General features: G+C 35.8%; 4 protein-coding genes across 4 annotated transcripts; all 4 read right to left on the reverse strand.

Moving 5' to 3' along the window:
• Positions 1–1735: 1735 nt before the first annotated feature.
• On the reverse strand, positions 1736–4262 carry LOC117221243 (uncharacterized). Its single transcript, XM_033472044.2, has 5 exons — positions 4099–4262; positions 2938–2989; positions 2764–2855; positions 2052–2166; positions 1736–1956 (listed from the first exon to the last, which is right to left on the reverse strand). Exons 1-5 carry the CDS (start codon positions 4147–4149, stop codon positions 1856–1858), a joined length of 411 nt encoding a protein of 136 aa, XP_033327935.2. The 5' UTR covers positions 4150–4262; the 3' UTR covers positions 1736–1855.
• A 2484-nt stretch (positions 4263–6746) lies between these two features.
• LOC117221237 (uncharacterized) lies at positions 6747–9462 on the reverse strand. The gene is made up of 5 exons (XM_033472037.2): positions 9325–9462; positions 8518–8635; positions 8002–8117; positions 7788–7899; positions 6747–7047 (listed from the first exon to the last, which is right to left on the reverse strand). Exons 1-5 carry the CDS (start codon positions 9364–9366, stop codon positions 6959–6961), a joined length of 477 nt encoding a protein of 158 aa, XP_033327928.2. The 5' UTR covers positions 9367–9462; the 3' UTR covers positions 6747–6958.
• Positions 9463–11161: 1699 nt separating this feature from the next.
• LOC117221236 (uncharacterized) lies at positions 11162–13848 on the reverse strand. The gene is made up of 5 exons (XM_033472036.2): positions 13716–13848; positions 12903–13026; positions 12394–12509; positions 12201–12309; positions 11162–11915 (listed from the first exon to the last, which is right to left on the reverse strand). Exons 1-5 carry the CDS (start codon positions 13755–13757, stop codon positions 11827–11829), a joined length of 480 nt encoding a protein of 159 aa, XP_033327927.2. The 5' UTR covers positions 13758–13848; the 3' UTR covers positions 11162–11826.
• A 585-nt stretch (positions 13849–14433) lies between these two features.
• LOC117221234 (uncharacterized) lies at positions 14434–17243 on the reverse strand. Its single transcript, XM_033472034.2, has 5 exons — positions 16967–17243; positions 16154–16277; positions 15658–15773; positions 15466–15574; positions 14434–15174 (listed from the first exon to the last, which is right to left on the reverse strand). Exons 1-5 carry the CDS (start codon positions 17006–17008, stop codon positions 15086–15088), a joined length of 480 nt encoding a protein of 159 aa, XP_033327925.2. The 5' UTR covers positions 17009–17243; the 3' UTR covers positions 14434–15085.
• Between the last annotated feature and the right edge of the window lie 98 nt (positions 17244–17341).

A 17341-nucleotide genomic window follows, 5' to 3' on the forward strand; every position in this document is an offset into this window, starting at 1 on the left:
TTCACGACGACACAGCAATTGTTCTGTTCTCATCTGGCGATTCAGGGGGGGAGGAGGGCACGGGAACTCTCAGAGGACATTACCGCGGCACCCATTCGCCGGACCGGCCATCTTGACGGTCACATAACCTTGACGTAACTTTGACATAACTTTGGCATAACTTTGGCATAACCCTGCCATAATAACTTTGGCATAACTCTGACATAAGCTTGGCATAACTCTGACATAACAACTTTGGCATAACTTTGGCATAACTTTGACATAAGTTTGGCATAACTTTGGCATAACTCTGACATAACTCTGCCAGAATAACTTTGGCATAACTTTGACATAAGCTTGGCATAACTTTGGCATAACATTGTCATAACTTTGACATAAGTTTGGCATAACTTTGACATAACATTGTCATAACTTTGACATAAGTTTGGCATAACTTTGGCATAACTCTGACATAACTCTGCCATAATAGCTTTGGCATAACTTTGACATAAGCTTGGCATAACTTTGACATAAGTTTGACATAAGCTTGGCATAACTTTGGCATAACTCTGACATAACTCTGCCATAATAACTTTGGCATAAGCTTGGCATAACATTGGCATAACTTTGACATAAGCTTGGCATAACTTTGGCATAACTCTGACATAACTCTGCCATAATAACTTTGGCATAACTTTGGCATAACATTGGCATAACTTTGACACAAGCTTGGCATAACTTTGGCATAACTCTGACATAACAACTTTGGCATAACTTTGGCATAACTCTGACATAATTTTTGCACAAATCATTTGGCATTAAAGCCGTCCTGTTCGTTGACGTTGAGACAAATTTGAAGTTGAAATTTCGGTGGATGGGGGCGGGGTTTGCGGGGGGTTGGTAACTTTAGTTTGGAAGTTCTGGTGATCGAGGACGAGGATCACGGCGATTCGAATTGCAACCGAGACGGCAAACGGCCGCCGATATCGGGGATCGGACGGAGCTCCTCGGTTTCCGGAGAGTTGGACAGGATACACGGCCCGACATAAATGAAATTACAAAGTCAAATGCAGATTGGGGGTGCGCGCGCGGCTTTAACCGCGTCGGATAAAGCCACTCAATGCAAACGAGCGTCGTCAAAACGGCTGAACCTTTTGTCCGACACGGCACGAATTATGCGAATCCGTCGCGGACTAGACGGATCGACCTATCGATTGTTCAACATAGTAAAACGAAGATCTCGATCGATCCTCCAATTTGAAAGTTTCCAATCGTCATCTCCTGCAATTGGAGACCTGCATGTCAAAGTTATGTCAAAGTTATGCCAAAAGTTATGCCGAAGTTGTTACGTCAAGGTTATGCCAAAGTTATGTCGAAGTTATGCCAAAGTTATTATGTCAGAGTTATGCCAAAGTTATGTCAAAGTTATGCCAAAGTTAAAAAACGATTGTCCAATTTTCTGAATCATTGCAATAAACAACGTTTTATTCTGTACACGATAAGGTAGCGAGGATCAAATTATTTATTTCAATCCAATTGATTTAGTCGACTCAATTGATTCAATTGATTCAATTTATTCAGTTAACTTAGTTAATTCAATTGATTCAGTTAATTCAGTTGATTCAAGTGATTCAATTGATTGAATTAATTCAGTTAACTCAGTTAATTCAATTGATTGAATTAATTCAGTTAACTCAGTTAATTCAATTGATTCAATTAATTCAGTTAATTCAGTTAATTCAGTTAATTCACTTAATTCACTTAATCCATTTAATCCATTTTAATTCATATAATTCACTTAATAATTCCATTTTATTGTAGCAGCAACATATCTTCCGTTAGAATTCAGATTACCGTGGCAATGGCTGGACACTCGTTAGGCGATTTGTTGCATCATGCTGCGGATGCTAATTTGCAACTGTTCGAGTCCACATTGCGCGAACTTCTGGGCCACCGTGCACCGATCATCGCCGGCGGCTTAACAAAAAAAAAAGAAAACAGACGTTCGAAGCGCGATCATAAAATGTATATTCTAGTAGTATTTTTTCCTTTTTCATTTATAATTCACCCACCGTCATTGGCGCACTGAGTTGTAGCCTCCCGTATTTTCTCCGCGTTGCCGGTGTTGCTCGCGACCTTGTCAATCTGATTGTTGATCTCGTCCATGTTGATGACGTTATCGTTCATCTGGAACGAATCGCATCATTTCGAATTCCGGCCTGTCGATCTTGACCCATTCGCGATTAAAAGTACGTTAGATTCCGCAGCCGACGACAAATGGCAATTATGGTTGCACGCTTGTGCAATCTTCGGTCGGAATTGACCCCGCCAATGTCTCCGGAAGGGTCCGTTTTATTTTACTAATATTTATTCGTCTTGATCAAGTTAACATTGATTAAGTTAAATAAATAATTGTTATTTCACTAACATCTATTCATCTTGATTAAGTGAAGTAAATAATTGTTATTTTAATAACATTGATTCGTCTTGATTAAGTTAACATTGATTAAGTTAAGTAAATAAATGTCAGCGACAAAATTGAGAAAAATATAATATAGTCATCCGATTAGAGCTTGATTCTACAAAATATTTTGTAATTATTTATATATATTTGTATATTTTACAATAGTATTTTATAATAATTTATAACAGTATATTTGTTATAATAAATAGCTGTCTAGTTAATAGATCTGCAATGAGATTCGAACGATTTCTGGGAAAGCGTTGTTAATATATTAATAATAATAATAATAATATATTAATATAATTATAATAAATACAAACCAGTCCAAGTTTCTGGAAATAGCAAGCTTCGAGACAACCGCGTCTTCTAATTGCTTCATCGGATTGGTCGCTGAACAATTGTGGAAGCTCAGCTAACGGAACGATAAACAATTATTAAAAACTTCTAAAAAAACCATTTCAATTCTTTTACATTTACAGCCAAATCACACTCACTGATGCTGATCCCTTCTTGTCCCAAGCACGAATTACCGTTGTCGGCGTCAACCTTTCAAATCGAATTACAGTTTGTCAGTTATATTGTTAATCATCGACTTTCTCTCACGAATGAAAGCACTTAAAAATCGTTATCAGATGATTGATCATAACGATCGCGGATTTACCGCAATAAACGTAATATAATGATTATATTATAATGATAATTATAATGATTATGTATAGTGCAATGATAATTTGGTGTTAATTATAATGATTGTATATAGTATAATGATAATTTAGTGTTAATTATAATGATTGTATGTAGTATAATGATAATTTAGTGTCAATTATAATGATTGTATATAGTATAATGATAATTTAGTGTTAATTATAATGATTGTATATAGTATAATGATGATTTAGTGTTAATTATAATGATTGTATATAATATAATGATAATTTAGTGTTAATTATAATGATTATATATAGTATAATGATAATTTAGTGATAATTATAATGATCATATATATAATATAATGATAATGTAATGATTATGTAATATATAACATAATATGATTATATAATATATATATATATATATATATATATATATATATATATATATATAATATAGTGATAATATAATGATTAAATATATATGTAATCGATTTCTGTAATCTATTATATTATTTAATGTAATCATAGTAACTGTAATGGTAATAGTAACAGTCATAGTTTATAATAAATCAGTGATCGTAATTAATTTCTATAATTTGTAATCGCTAATAATAAGCACAAAATAATATTTTAAATCATTTGTATTTTCTATGGATAATCGGCTGAAATAGCAAAATTGTTTGGGAACTGTTAAATCTTGAAGAATCGTTCGAGAGAGATATAATATAACTAGAATTTAATCATTTAATCGCGCCGCTGTCAGCTTATCGAAATGATTGAAATAACCAAAATTTGCCTGTATTTAATTTTCTCGCAAACGTCACCGAAACTTTGTCCTTTAGAATAAAAATTATATAATATATATTATAATATAAATGAAATGTAATAAATAATATAATAATAATAAATATAAAAAATAATATAATGAAAATATAATAATATAAGTTATCCCTTATCCCTTGTCCCTTGCACTTTGAAAATAAGTACGGCGCGACATAGTACCTTGTACGACAGAACGCACAAAGCGCACAATAAAATGGCGGCGAGCTTCATTATCGACGTCACACCGAAGATTTATTGAATAAACTATTATTAAAAGAGTCGCGATACGCGAGACGACGATTTTCGCTCTGTGTGCGCAACACTTTCGACTGAACAGGTAACGATCCGTCCACGCTATTTATACCAGAGGACTATCCGCGCAGTCCAGGCACACGTTGAATCGGTTCTAATAATGTTTTTACGTAATTCGACCGTGTGTAAACATTGTTGAAAGCGACACCGGCTTGTACTATGAATCGTTCGTTCCTCATAATTATTCGAACTTATTATGAGTCCGCGCTGCGTTCGGTATGCGGCATTGGATAATTGATCGCTCGATCGTCTCGGAAAAAGGTCACGAACGTATTAAAAAGTGGAACAACATTCCTGCGTGGCACTTTTCGCCTTTATTTTTCTTTATTTTTCCCTGGGTTTTCCTTTAATTTCGCTGAATTTTCTGAATACGGAAAATTCTCCCCGATTGACCCTATGCTTGGAAACGAAAATCGACAATTCGAGGAGATACGATTATTTGTCGTTTTTTAAAATTATATACTTTATATATTTTTTTTTATATCTATTTAATTTTCATATGTTTAAATTTAAATATATGTATATATATATTATATATAAAATATAGAATGTAGAATATTTTATATAATTATATTATTATTATACGATTATAATATTATAGAATATTATATATGAATTACATATATAATTATTATTATAATATTATTATTATATTAAATATAATATTAGAAGGTTAATCATTATAATTATATAATATTATATGTCATATATTTTATATTAAATTGAATATATATAAAAAATATTATTATATATATAAATATATTATATAAAAAATATATAAAGTATATAATAAAAAAACGACATACTAAAAGCACCTATTTATCTCTAATATTTTCTATTATTTATACTTACTTATGATTATTCAATAATAATTTAAAAATATATGTATAAACAGAGAACAGATTGTCATCCGTAAAGAATGATTATTTCCGAGGTTAAATTAGGGAGACCAGTGCATTCTTTAAATTTTCTGCACTCCTATTGTCCATTCTAAAGAATGGAATAATCGCGCCAAAAGAATCGGATTAATCTCAACAGATAACACTCGCTATTGCGAGCGTCCGTAGGCTCGCTTGTTTTCAATTGTCCGTTAAAATCATTGTAGTAGAAACCGTCGTCGAACGATTCTACGAACACCATAATCGTCTCTCAACTGGCAACATATAATAATTTACTAGCTCCACGGGCACAAAAGAATAATCGCCCGCCGATGGGCGAGCAATTGCATTGTCATTCGGCAGATATCGCGTCGTACCGAGGAAATTGATGGGAAAAGATAGTGACAGCGCAGAATCTCTTTGTTGTAGAACATTAAAATCGTCCGAAACTCTGATTCGTCGATGCTCGACGTTAATGTTTATTTCACGCGTAATAAATGATCTAATTCGCATTCGGCAGCAATCCGAATTAGTAAATGGATTTATAATAGTATTTAGAATTATATATTATATATAATCTATTCTATTATATTATAATAGAATAATATTATATAATATTTTATGTCTAAAATTATTATATATAATATTATAATATAATATAATAATATTATAATATTATAACGTAATAATAATAGAATCATTACGTTATATATAATATTACTCTATTATATTATAATATATTATAAGAATATTCTATTATAATGCAATAGAATAATATGATATAATAATATTATATTATATAATATAATAATTTTATAATGTTATAATGTAATTATAATAGAATACATTACATTACAAATGATATATTATATATAATTATATATAAATATAATGTTCTAGCATTATAGTAGTATCATTATTCTGATAATCGCACTTCAGATAGCGCGCGTCCTCCCGACAAAACATCGATCCTCGAATTAATAATCGCCGTTACCCGTGAGTACGTACATTGTACATCTAAGAATCGCTCCTTTTTTTTTCTCATCGCCGATTCGTCGCGGTGATACACTAATTTCCAACAAATTATGAATCGCGTTTCCACAGGATTGCATCATCATCATCATCATCATCGATGCTTTACGCAACAAGCGTATATAAATCGCGTACGCGATTCAGTTCGTCCGCGACGTTTAGGTTCACATGGAAGAATTTTTTCCCGCAGTTCAATAACGGTAACTTATGTTCGCGCGAGCGTTTATGTCCCTGTTCAACGATCATCGAATCGCCGTACAGTAATGTCTCTCTAATTGACGCCCGGATTGCGCAGAAAAATGGACAATTTGGAAAGAGGAGATACGATTATTCGCGCCTCGCGGCTCGTTTTTATAGTTGTTGACAGTTCGTGACTATAAAAATGAACCGCAAGGATCGAATAATCGTCTCTCTTCTCCCTAAATTGTCCATTCTTGTGGACAATCTGAGCGTCAATTAGAGAGACATTACTGTATTTTATTCAAATAAAATGCAACGTCAATAGAATGCAATTGTCACGGTTATGCGAAGGTTATTCATTCAATTAAAACAAAAGTTGCGTAACTCAAAATAAAATGCAACGCAAATAGAATGCAATTGTCACGGTTTTATGTCAAAGTTATTTATTCGATATATATCGCAATTGTCGTACAATTATAACTCAAGCATCACAGCGTAATGAAGAAATTACGCTTGCAATTGAAATCAGTTCTCGAACTCTCAGCCGAGAATTTTGAACAACGAGAACATACATATATTTACGTTCTCAGATGTCAACGTTCGAATCGAAAATGCACTAACGCGGCTTCCCCGATGATTTACAACCTCCTGAACTTATCGCGGCACGTCCTGATCAAGCACTTGAAGAAAACGTAGCTGTCGAGACACTCGTCGTTATGCGTCGCCACTGAGAACAGAAACGACATCGTTCCGGTTAATCGTTATAATTACATATGGGATAAACAATGCGAACGACCACCGTGGTTTTCGCGACAATGAAAACTGATTTATCGCATAATTGCATAATTTATTATCGCATAATCACTTGGCCTCGCTCGCGCCAACGAATCGAAGCAAAAATACGCGGAAAGTACAGTAATGTCTCCCTAACTGACGCCCGGATCGCGCAGAAAAATGGACAATTTCGGGAGAAAAGATACGATTGATTGCGCTTCGCGGCTCGCTTTTATAGTTGCCGATCGTCAACAATTATAAAAACGAGGTGCAACGCTCGAACAATCGTGCCTTCCCTTCCCAAATTCTCCATTTTGTTCCCAAACTGAGCTTCAATTAGGGAGAACTTACTGCACGGTAATGTCTCCCTTACTGACGCTCAGATTGCGCAGAAAAATGGACGATTTAGGAAGTGGAGATACGATTATTCGAGCCCCGCGGCTCGTTTTTTATAGTTGTCGACAATTCGTGACTATAAAAATGAACCGCGAGGCTCGAATAATCGTATCTTCTCTTCCGAAATTATCCAATTTTCTGTACAATCCGAGCGTCAGTTAGGGAGACATTACTGTATGGAACACGTTCGGCTGATTTGAAACGACTTTGCAAGGAACGATGACACTTTTACGATTTCATTTAGGTTTGCGATGCACCATGACGACTGTAATTTGTTGCAATCGTTGTAATAATTACATTGGCCCTTGCAAAACATCGTGGATTCCCGTATGGCCGCGCTTACTTCCATCGGGACATCAGCTAGATACACGTCGAGAATTTTTTCCATTTGTATTTCTGGTCCTATCATCTGTAATTAATTATTGAACGAGAAAGGATTAGGCGTTGCTGTCATAGCTTTTTTTCTTTTTATTTTTGGTTCCGTTGACTTTAATGGACGGCTAAGACTCACGTATCCTGCCTTTTGGGCGCAGCAAACCATCGCGCAAGTTGCCTTTCTCAGACTCTCCTTATCGGCGATCTCATTGTCTTCCCAGTCTATGCTGTTCACCATGTATTTCAGATTGGCTGTAAAAACGCGGGAACATCCTCTTTAATGCTGATTTAACTAAGAAGGGCTCGTATAGGTTCGACGAGGTTAAAAATAATGGTCTGGCAAATATTGTTACGTTTTCGTCAGTCTTTTCGTCGATCTTCCTGGAGTTCTCGCTTAATGTTTTATTTAGAAATTGCTTAAACTATTAGATCTACGATGGACCGATTTGAACTGCAATTTTGCAGTAGTTGACGATATAAAATTGTCGTGTAAAATAGAAATACGATAAGTCGGAGAAATTAGTTTGGTGGTAAAAGCACGTGGGAAATACGATTTCTTAATCGTTCGTTAAAGCCGCGATTTGACAATAAATGCCGAAACGTTCGACGTTTCTGCAATATGTGATAGTTTCGGAGCAATTCAAGCGTTTACCTTTGGTAACATCCCATTCTTTAATGCATTCTAGAGTTTTCGTCACGCTGATATTGAACATCGGAGACAAGGAATCTGCTAAATACAACGTGTCGTTCGACGAGTCGTATTCGTCCACCTGAAACAAAAACATATTAAAACTGCATCGCTGTTAAATAATTTGGAAGCGAATGACGCCCGCCATCGTCCGCTTTTCTTCCTTTCGAATTCGAGTCACGCGAACATCGATTTCGTCCCGGCTCTAGCATTGTGCAAATAAATTAATCGAGAAATGACGTTAAAAACAAATATTATCTTATCTGGTTACTTGGAATAGTCGTACGTTAGTTCATTTGAATGTTGAAATTAATTCCTGATTAATTCGTCACCTTGCAATTTATTCGAATGAAATTTTTATCGAATGTTTTATTGCATCGAATATTTCTGGAAATAAGGTATTCGACGCTGTCTATTCCCATCATGTCAACGTCTCGTTTTGCTGCGACGATAGATTTATTTTAATACGATTATTTCGACGACGAACTTTTCGCAGTGAAATCTCTTTTAAGGAACAAACTTCGGCGAAACTGAAAACGTTCTCGTAATTTCTATTCTTTAATTTATACGATGCAACATATTGTACCAAATTATCTGTTATTTTATTTAAGGTATTTGAATGAAATAGGGGATAGACCGACTTTTTATTCTATTCGCAAAATGAAAATGATGGAGCATTTGAAATAATCCATCATGTTAAACGATTATTTGTTATCTCGTTTCACATAATGTATGCCGAGCCTTGATTTAGAAGGACATTTGAGTACTTACAGCAGCAACGGCGACGAATGCGAGCAATAGTAAAGACTTCATGTTATCAGTTTCTGGTTTCTTGTATCTCAACAACGCTTGACAATTGGCTTCGATTAACTGACATCGAACAGATCGACCGCAATACTTATATCCGAGGGGCCGAGGTTAAAGTTGACCCAGTTATGTCACCGAACTATTACATACGCAGAACATAACATTCCGGGTAAATCGAAGAGATAAATTGTTGGAATCACTCATTATGAGAATTAGAAAGTATTATTTTCCAGAATTGCTATGCAGTTGTTCGATATTTCGTGGAAACTTGCGAAAGAAAACGTCGGATTTGTGTCGATACATATTTACGACAGTTGCAAACATATTTATAAATAACATATGGGAGGTCTGTTGTTTGCTTCAAAGCAAGTGAACAACCCTGTATATTTTTATGATCGGTTTATTCATGCTGAAGTTGTCATTTCACGATACATAATGCAGCGTTGTCACGATGTCCGAGGCTCCCTTATCAGTCATTGAGGAATTATTGTCCGTATCGGAACCAACGATCATTAACGCACGTGGAGAAGGCGAGGGACGCTTCGCAGTTGTCCAACTTCTTGTTTGCTGAAATGTTGATAAATATTAGCGGTAACAGGAATCTTCTCGTCTCTCGTTGCGAATACGAATTTCCAGAAACGAGAATAAATGGAAACGAGGCCAATGGTTTCTTCCTGTGATCGTTTTTGTTCCGTGTTATGATCGAGTTTAAAACACGCTTGTTTACATACATAGCCACTTCGAAGAAGCTAACGATTTTTCAAACAGTGTGGCACAATGATAATCGGCAAACCGTTGTCGGTGTTGTTCTTTTGCTTTTATCGCGTTACAGCCATTAGCTCGTTTTTACACGTAACATGTGTCAAATCATTTGCAGTTGTTACAGTTATTATTTTCTCGGTCTCTCTTCCGACAATTACTTTCTATTTAAAAAGATTATGAAGTACATTTTCAAAAGGTTAAGTGCTGTGTAGAGTTAAACGTTTGTTTAAATTGTATCGTTTGCAAAGGTTAACTAAATCGTTTGTATCGATCGTCAGCACTGTTTTTTAATCCGCATCCGTATCTCGTGACAACTCGACATATTTATCTCCGATTCCAAATAAATAGTATGTTTTATGCTTCGCTTAACGCGTTAAGTATCAAAATTGAATCTAAAAGATTCCCACGTAATTATTAAATTAACTAGAAAAAAAGCCAAGATTAATCATGCCGAATAATACCTCGACTGTTTTGCATTCCATAGATTCTAATAATATTCAGTTTGTTCGGATATATTGCAAATGAATAATAATAATAAATGAATAACAAAAATGAATTCTAAAAACTAATGAAAAGTTAATCACATCCATATGTAATGTTCTGCTAATTCAATTATACTGTAATTCAATTTCGCAATTTAATTACATCTTTCTTTAATTACATAATACGTCAACTACATTCTAATTCAATTACTTTATTCAAACCTTTCAATTCATTAATTAATTTATTATTTCAATAACGAGCCTAATGCAATTAGAATGCAATTGTTGTACAATGTAATTTATGTACAGTGTAATTGAAATACAGTTCTTCGAGTCGCAAGCTCAGAATTTCATACTAAACTCATTTTTTGTCTCGTTTGCGTTATTTCCTACTGTAGCATTTCCTACTAATTTGTTACTTTTAAATTTTGTATTTCTAATTTAATTACATCCTAATTCGTAATTTGAATTCAATCACATTGTAATTCATAATTAATGCCTTTTAATTCGTAACACATTACATCGGGACAAAATGAAGAACGGGCGAAGATTGAATATAGTTTTTCCAATGTTTTTTATTCAGATTCTTTAATTTGAGGTATCTTTACAAAAGTTTACAAAGCCATGATCTCTGTACGATTTATGTCACGAATACGATGCAAGCACAAATAATACGATCCGGACGCCATTCGTATAACGCGAACATAATATAAAATCAAAGAAATGATATAAACTCTTAAAAATAGTACAACATCGCAGAAATAACATAGAGTCACAGAAATGATATAAAATCGTAAAAAGTATTTCTTCTGTTATACTTTCTCATTTTAGTCAACACCGAATGCCTTAAATCTCAGACAACGAAGAATAAAAGGTTAATTGGAACAACTCTGACCGAAATATCTCTAAATATTCGCAAAGTTTATTACCGAAAGCATGTTTTACAACAAATTCGAACTGCCTCATAGTTTGGTTTCTTCGTTGCAGATAGTATGTAGATAATCGATGCTCGCGCAATTGTTCACAAATTGCAGACGCGATTTTGTTCGCGCGCGACGTTCAGGCTCATATCGAAGAATTTTTGTTGCAGTTCACGATAACTTCTGTTCGAACGTGCACGATGCTGTTCGTATTCGACGCGCAACAAATCGTCGTAACTGCGGATCAATTTCTAAATTTCATCGTTCGAATCGTAAATGCACGGTGCGGCATTCTCGATGATTTATGCCCTTGCGACCATCTTACTAGTCGTCATCACCACGCACTTGAAGAAATCGTAGCCAAGGAGACACTCGTCTTTTTGCTCTCGCACTGAAACAGAAACGACATCGTTGAAGTTAATCGTGATTATTATACACGAGACAAACGATGCGAACGTCCACCGTGCTTTCGAGACAATGAAAAATGATTTATAGCACGGTTTATTGTCGCAGAATTACGCGAATTGGTCCGCGCGAACGAATCGAAGCAAAAATACGGCCAGTCTGGAACGAGTTCAGCTGTTTTTAAACGTATTTAGAAGGAACGATGATGTTTTTACCATTTCGTTTACGTTGCACCCCGACTGTAATTCGTTGCACGCATTGCGATAAATACCTTGTTCTTTGCAAACAGTTGCGGCTTTACGTACAGCCGTCTGTACTGATAACGGGAGAACTCGCAATTCGTCGACCATTTTTTCTATTTGTATATCTGTTCCCTCCATCTGTAATTATTTGATTGAAGAACGATTAGGCGTTGCTGTCACATATGTTTCGTTACGTCCACGTTGATGGAGACTGAGACTTACCAATCCCCGTTTCTGGGCGCAACAAACCAACGCGCAACATGCCTTTTTCAAGCCCTCCCTGTCGGTGATCTCATTGTCCTCCATGTCCAAGGTGATTTTCCAATAGTCCAGATTCGCTGTAAAAACGCGTGAGAATCCTCTTTAGTATTCACTTAACGAATTGGTTACAATTCTTTCGACGAAGTGGAAAATTATCGGTTTCGCAAATGTTGTGCATTTTTGTCGCACGATGAAACAACGGCGTAACGACGCCGCGTTTCTCCAATTGCTTTCCAGAATGTCTAATTATTTCGCGACGGTCATTTTTCGGAAATCCTCGTTATCGTAGATTGTTCGATAAAATCAGAAACGGAGGCAAATTTGATTTTTCATGCGAAAGGATCTCTCGTGTTAAAAAACGCGCGGGCAGCACGATTCCGTGTGTCTGTTCGAGCTGCGATTGACATGAACGCCAAAACATTTGATATTTTTGCATTATGTGATAGCTTTGAAGCAATTCAAATCTTTACCTAACCTAACTCCTGTTTTATTAATGCACTCTAGACCCTCTTCTATGCTGATCTTGAAAACTACTCTAAAGTCCGTTGCTATTTGTAAATTCTCGGCTTCTTCTGACTCGAATGTTCTCATCGCCTGAAACAAAAACATATTAAAACTGCATCGCTGTTAAATAATTTGGAAGCGAATGACTCTCGCCATCGTCCGCTTTTCTTCCTTTCGAATTCGAGTCGCGCGAACATCGATTTCGTCCCGGCTCTAGCACTGTGCAAATAAATTAATCGAGAAATGACGTTAAAAACAAATATTATCTTATCTGGTTACTTGGAATAGTCGTACGTTAGTTCATTTGAATGTAGAAATTAATTCCTGATTAATTCGTCACCTTGCAATTTATTCGAATGAAATTTTTATCGAATGTTTTATTGCATCGAATATTTCTGGAAATAAGCTATTCGACGCTGTCTGTTTACAACATGCCAACGTCTCGTTTTGCTGCGACGATAGATTTATTTTAATACGATTATTTCGACGACGAACTTTTCGCAGTGAAATTCCTTTTAAGGAACAAACTTCGGCGAAACTGTAAACGTTCTCGTAATTTCTATTCTTTAATTTATACGATGCAACATATTGTACCAAATTATCTGTTATTTTATTTAAGGTATTTGAATGAAATAGGGGATAGACCGACTTTTTGTTCTATTCGTAAAATGAAAATTATGGAGCATTTGAAATAATCCATCATTTTAAACGATTATTTGTTATCTCGTTTCACATAATGTATGCCGCGCCTCGATTTAGAGGTACATTTGAGTACTTACAGCAGCGACGGCGACGAATGCGAGCAATAGTAAAAACTTCATGTTATCAGTTTCTGGTTTCTTGTATCTCAACAACGCTTGATAATTGACTTGGATTAACTGACATCGGACAGATCGACTGCAATATTTATATCCGGGGAGCCGAGGTCAAAGTTGCACCAGTTATGTCACCGAACCATTACATTCGCAGAACATAACATTCCCGGTTAATTCGAGGAGATAAATTGTTGGAATCATTCATTATGGTACTTAGAAAGTCTTCTTTTCCTGAATTGCGGCACACGAATTGTTCGATATTTCGTGGAAACTTGCGAAAGAGAACGTCGGATTTGTTTCGGTACACATTTACGACAGTTGCAAACAATATTCATAAATAACATATGGAAGGTCCGTTGTTTACTGTGAAACGAGTGAACAACCCTGTACATTTTTATAATCGGTTTATTTATGCTGAAGTTGTCATTTCACAATGTATAATTCAATGCCGCGATGCCATAATGTCCGAGGCTCCCTTATCGGTCGTTGGGGAATTATTCATCGCATCGTAATCATCGATTATTAATGCGCATCGGGAAGATGAGAGATGCTTCGCAGTTATCCTTATATTGAAATGTGGATAAACATTAGGGGTGATAGGAATTTTCTCGAATTTTGCACCGAAGAACGGATTGCGATTAGAAAATGTAGAACGGGCGAGGATCGATTAATTTCTCCAATGTATTTTTGTTCAAATTCTTTTATTTCTGGCATCTTTGCAAAGTTTGATCAGCCATGATCTCTGTATTGATTTATGTCACGAATACGATACAAGCACAAATAATACGATCCGGACGCCATTCGCATAACGCGAATATGATATAAAATCAAAGAAACGACATAAACTCTTAAAAATAATACAACATCGCAGAAATAACATATAGTCACAGAAATGATATAAAATCGTAAAAAGTGTTTCTTCTGTTATACTTTCTCATTTTAATCAACACCGAATGCCTTAAATCTCAGACAACGAAGAATAAAAGGTTAATTGGAACAACTCTGACCGAAATATCTCTAAACATTCGCAAAGTTTATTACCGAAAGCATGTTTTACAACGAATTCGAACTGCCACATAGTTTGGTTTCTTCGTTGCAGATAGTATGTAGATAATCGATGCTCGCGCAATTGTTCACAAATTGCAGACGCGATTTTGTTCGCGCGCGACGTTCAGGCTCATATCGAAGAATTTTTGTTGCAGTCCACGATAACTTCTGTTCGAACGTGCACGATGCTGTTCGTATTCGACGCGCAACAAATCGTCGTAACTGCGGATCAATTTCTAAATTTCATCGTTCGAATCGTAAATGCACGGTGCGGCATTCTCGATGATTTATAACTGTTGGAATAAAGGATGACTCCTGTCCATCACGCACTTAAAGAAATTGCAGCCAACGAGACACTCGTCTTTTTGCTCTCGCACTGAAACAGAAACGATATCGTTGAAGTTAATCGTGATTATTATACACGGGATAAACGATGCGAGCGTCCACCGTGCTTTCGAGACAATGAAAAATGATTTATAGCACGGTTTATTGTCGCAGAATTACGCGAATTGGTCCGCGCGAACGAATCGAAGCAAAAATACGGCCAGTCTGGAACGAGTTCAGCTGTTTTTAAACGTATTTAGAAGGCACGATGACATTTTTACAATTTCGTTTACGTTCGCATTACACCGCGACTGTAATTCGTTGCACGCATTGCGATAAATACCTTGTTGTTCGCAAACAACTGTGACATCATGTAGAATGTTGTTTACTTCTACTGGCAAAATTGCTATTGATTCGAAAACTTCTTGCATTTGTATTTCTGTTCCTATCATCTGCAATTATTGATCGAAATACGATTAGGCGTTGCTGTCACATATGTTTCGTTCCGTCCACGTTGATGGAGACTGAGACTTACCAATCCCCGTTTTTGGGCGCAACAAACCAACGCGCAACATGCTTTTTTCATGCTCTCTCTATCGGTGATCTCATTTTCCTCTGAGTCCAAATTGTCCTCCCAATAGCGCAGATTCGCTGTAAAAACGCGAGAGAATCCTCTTTAGTATTCATTTAACGAAGTGGTTACAATTCTTTTGACGAAGTGAAAAACTATCGGTTTGGCAAATGTTGTGCATTTTTGTCGCACGATGAAACAACGGCGTAACGACGCCGCGTTTCTCCAATTGCTTTCCAGAATGTCTAATTATTTCGCGACGGTCATTTTTCGGAAATCCTCGTTATCGTAGATTGTTCGATAAAATCAGAAACGGAGGCAAATTTGATTTTTCATGCAAAAGGATCTCTCGTGGTAAAAAACGCGCGGGCAGTACGATTCCTTGTGTCTGTTCGAGCTGCGATTGACATGAACGCCTAAACATTTGATACTTTTGCATTATGTGCATTCGAATCTTTACCTAACGTAACTCCCGATATAACAACGCACTCTTGAGCCTTTTCCGTGCTGATATTGAAAAATCTTTGAAAGTGTGATGCTATAAATTTCTTCTCGGCTTCTTCTGACTCGAACGTTCTCATCGCCTGAAACAAAAACATATTAAAACTGCATCGCTGTTAAATAATTTGGAAGCGAATGACTCTCGCCATCGTCCGCTTTTCTTCCTTTCGAATTCGAGTCGCGCGAACATCGATTTCGTCCCGGCTCTAGCATTGTGTAAATAAATTAATCGAGAAATGGCGTTAAAAACAAATATTATCTTATCTGATTACTTGGAATAGTCGTACGTTAGTTCATTTGAGTGTAGAAATTAATTCCTGATTAATTCGTCAGCTTGCAATTTATTCGAATGAAATTTTTATCGAATGTTTTATTGCATCGAATATTTCTGGAAATAAGCTATTCGACGCTGTCTATTCCCATCATGTCAACGTCTCGTTTTGCTGCGACGATAGATTTATTTTAATACGATTATTTCGACGACGAACTTTTCGCAGTGAAATCTCTTTTAAGGAACAAACTTCGGCGAAACTGTAAACGTTCTCGTAATTTCTATTCTTTAATTTATACGATGCAACATATTGTACCAAATTATCTGTTATTTTATTTAAGGTATTTGAATGAAATAGGGGATAGACCGACTTTTTATTCTATTCGTAAAATGAAAATGATAGAGTATTTGAAATAATCCATCATTTTAAACGATTATTTGTTATCTCGTTCCACATAATGTATGCCTAGCCTTGATTTAGAGGGACATTTGAATACTTACAGCAGCGACGGCGACGAATGCGAGCAATAGTAAAAACTTCATGTTATCAGTTTCTGGTTTCTTGTATCTCAACAACGCTTGACAATTGGCTTCGATTAACTGACATCGAACAGATCGACCGCAATACTTATATCCGAGGGGTCGAGGTTAAAGTTGCACCAGTTATGTCACCGAACTATTACATACGCAGAACATAACATTCCGGGTAAATCGAAGAGATAAATTGTTGGAATCACTCATTATGGGAATTAGAAAGTCTTATTTTCCAGAATTGCGGCACGCGAATTGTTCGATATTTCGTGGAAACTTGCGAAAGGGAACGTCGGATTTGTGTCGGTACACATTTACGACAGTTACAAACATATTTATAAATAA

This window comes from Megalopta genalis, chromosome 16 (genome assembly GCF_051020955.1).
Source record: "Megalopta genalis isolate 19385.01 chromosome 16, iyMegGena1_principal, whole genome shotgun sequence".
Lineage (NCBI taxonomy): Eukaryota > Metazoa > Arthropoda > Insecta > Hymenoptera > Halictidae > Megalopta > Megalopta genalis.

Excerpts from the sequence above, each read along its gene's own strand:
- LOC117221243 (XM_033472044.2), bottom strand. The coding sequence starts at position 4,149 with ATGAAGCTCGCCGCCATTTTATTGTGCGCTTTGTGCGTTCTGTCGTAC. Across the intron at positions 2,856-2,937 it reads ACAAGAAGGGATCAGCATCA|CTGAGCTTCCACAATTGTTC; the intron begins GTGAGTGTGATT and ends TCGTTCCGTTAG. Across the intron at positions 2,167-2,763 it reads ATTTCCAGAAACTTGGACTG|ATGAACGATAACGTCATCAA; the intron begins GTTTGTATTTAT and ends GATTCGTTCCAG.
- LOC117221237 (XM_033472037.2), bottom strand. The coding sequence starts at position 9,366 with ATGAAGTCTTTACTATTGCTCGCATTCGTCGCCGTTGCTGCT. Across the intron at positions 8,636-9,324 it reads CATTCGTCGCCGTTGCTGCT|GTGGACGAATACGACTCGTC; the intron begins GTAAGTACTCAA and ends TTTTTGTTTCAG. Across the intron at positions 7,900-8,001 it reads GCGCCCAAAAGGCAGGATAC|ATGATAGGACCAGAAATACA; the intron begins GTGAGTCTTAGC and ends AATTAATTACAG.
- LOC117221236 (XM_033472036.2), bottom strand. The coding sequence starts at position 13,757 with ATGAAGTTTTTACTATTGCTCGCATTCGTCGCCGTCGCTGCT. Across the intron at positions 13,027-13,715 it reads CATTCGTCGCCGTCGCTGCT|GCGATGAGAACATTCGAGTC; the intron begins GTAAGTACTCAA and ends TTTTTGTTTCAG. Across the intron at positions 12,310-12,393 it reads GCGCCCAGAAACGGGGATTG|ATGGAGGGAACAGATATACA; the intron begins GTAAGTCTCAGT and ends AAATAATTACAG.
- LOC117221234 (XM_033472034.2), bottom strand. The coding sequence starts at position 17,008 with ATGAAGTTTTTACTATTGCTCGCATTCGTCGCCGTCGCTGCT. Across the intron at positions 15,774-16,153 it reads TATATCGGGAGTTACGTTAG|CGAATCTGCGCTATTGGGAG; the intron begins GTAAAGATTCGA and ends GCGTTTTTACAG. Across the intron at positions 15,175-15,465 it reads AGTTGTTTGCGAACAACAAG|TGCGAGAGCAAAAAGACGAG; the intron begins GTATTTATCGCA and ends TTTCTGTTTCAG.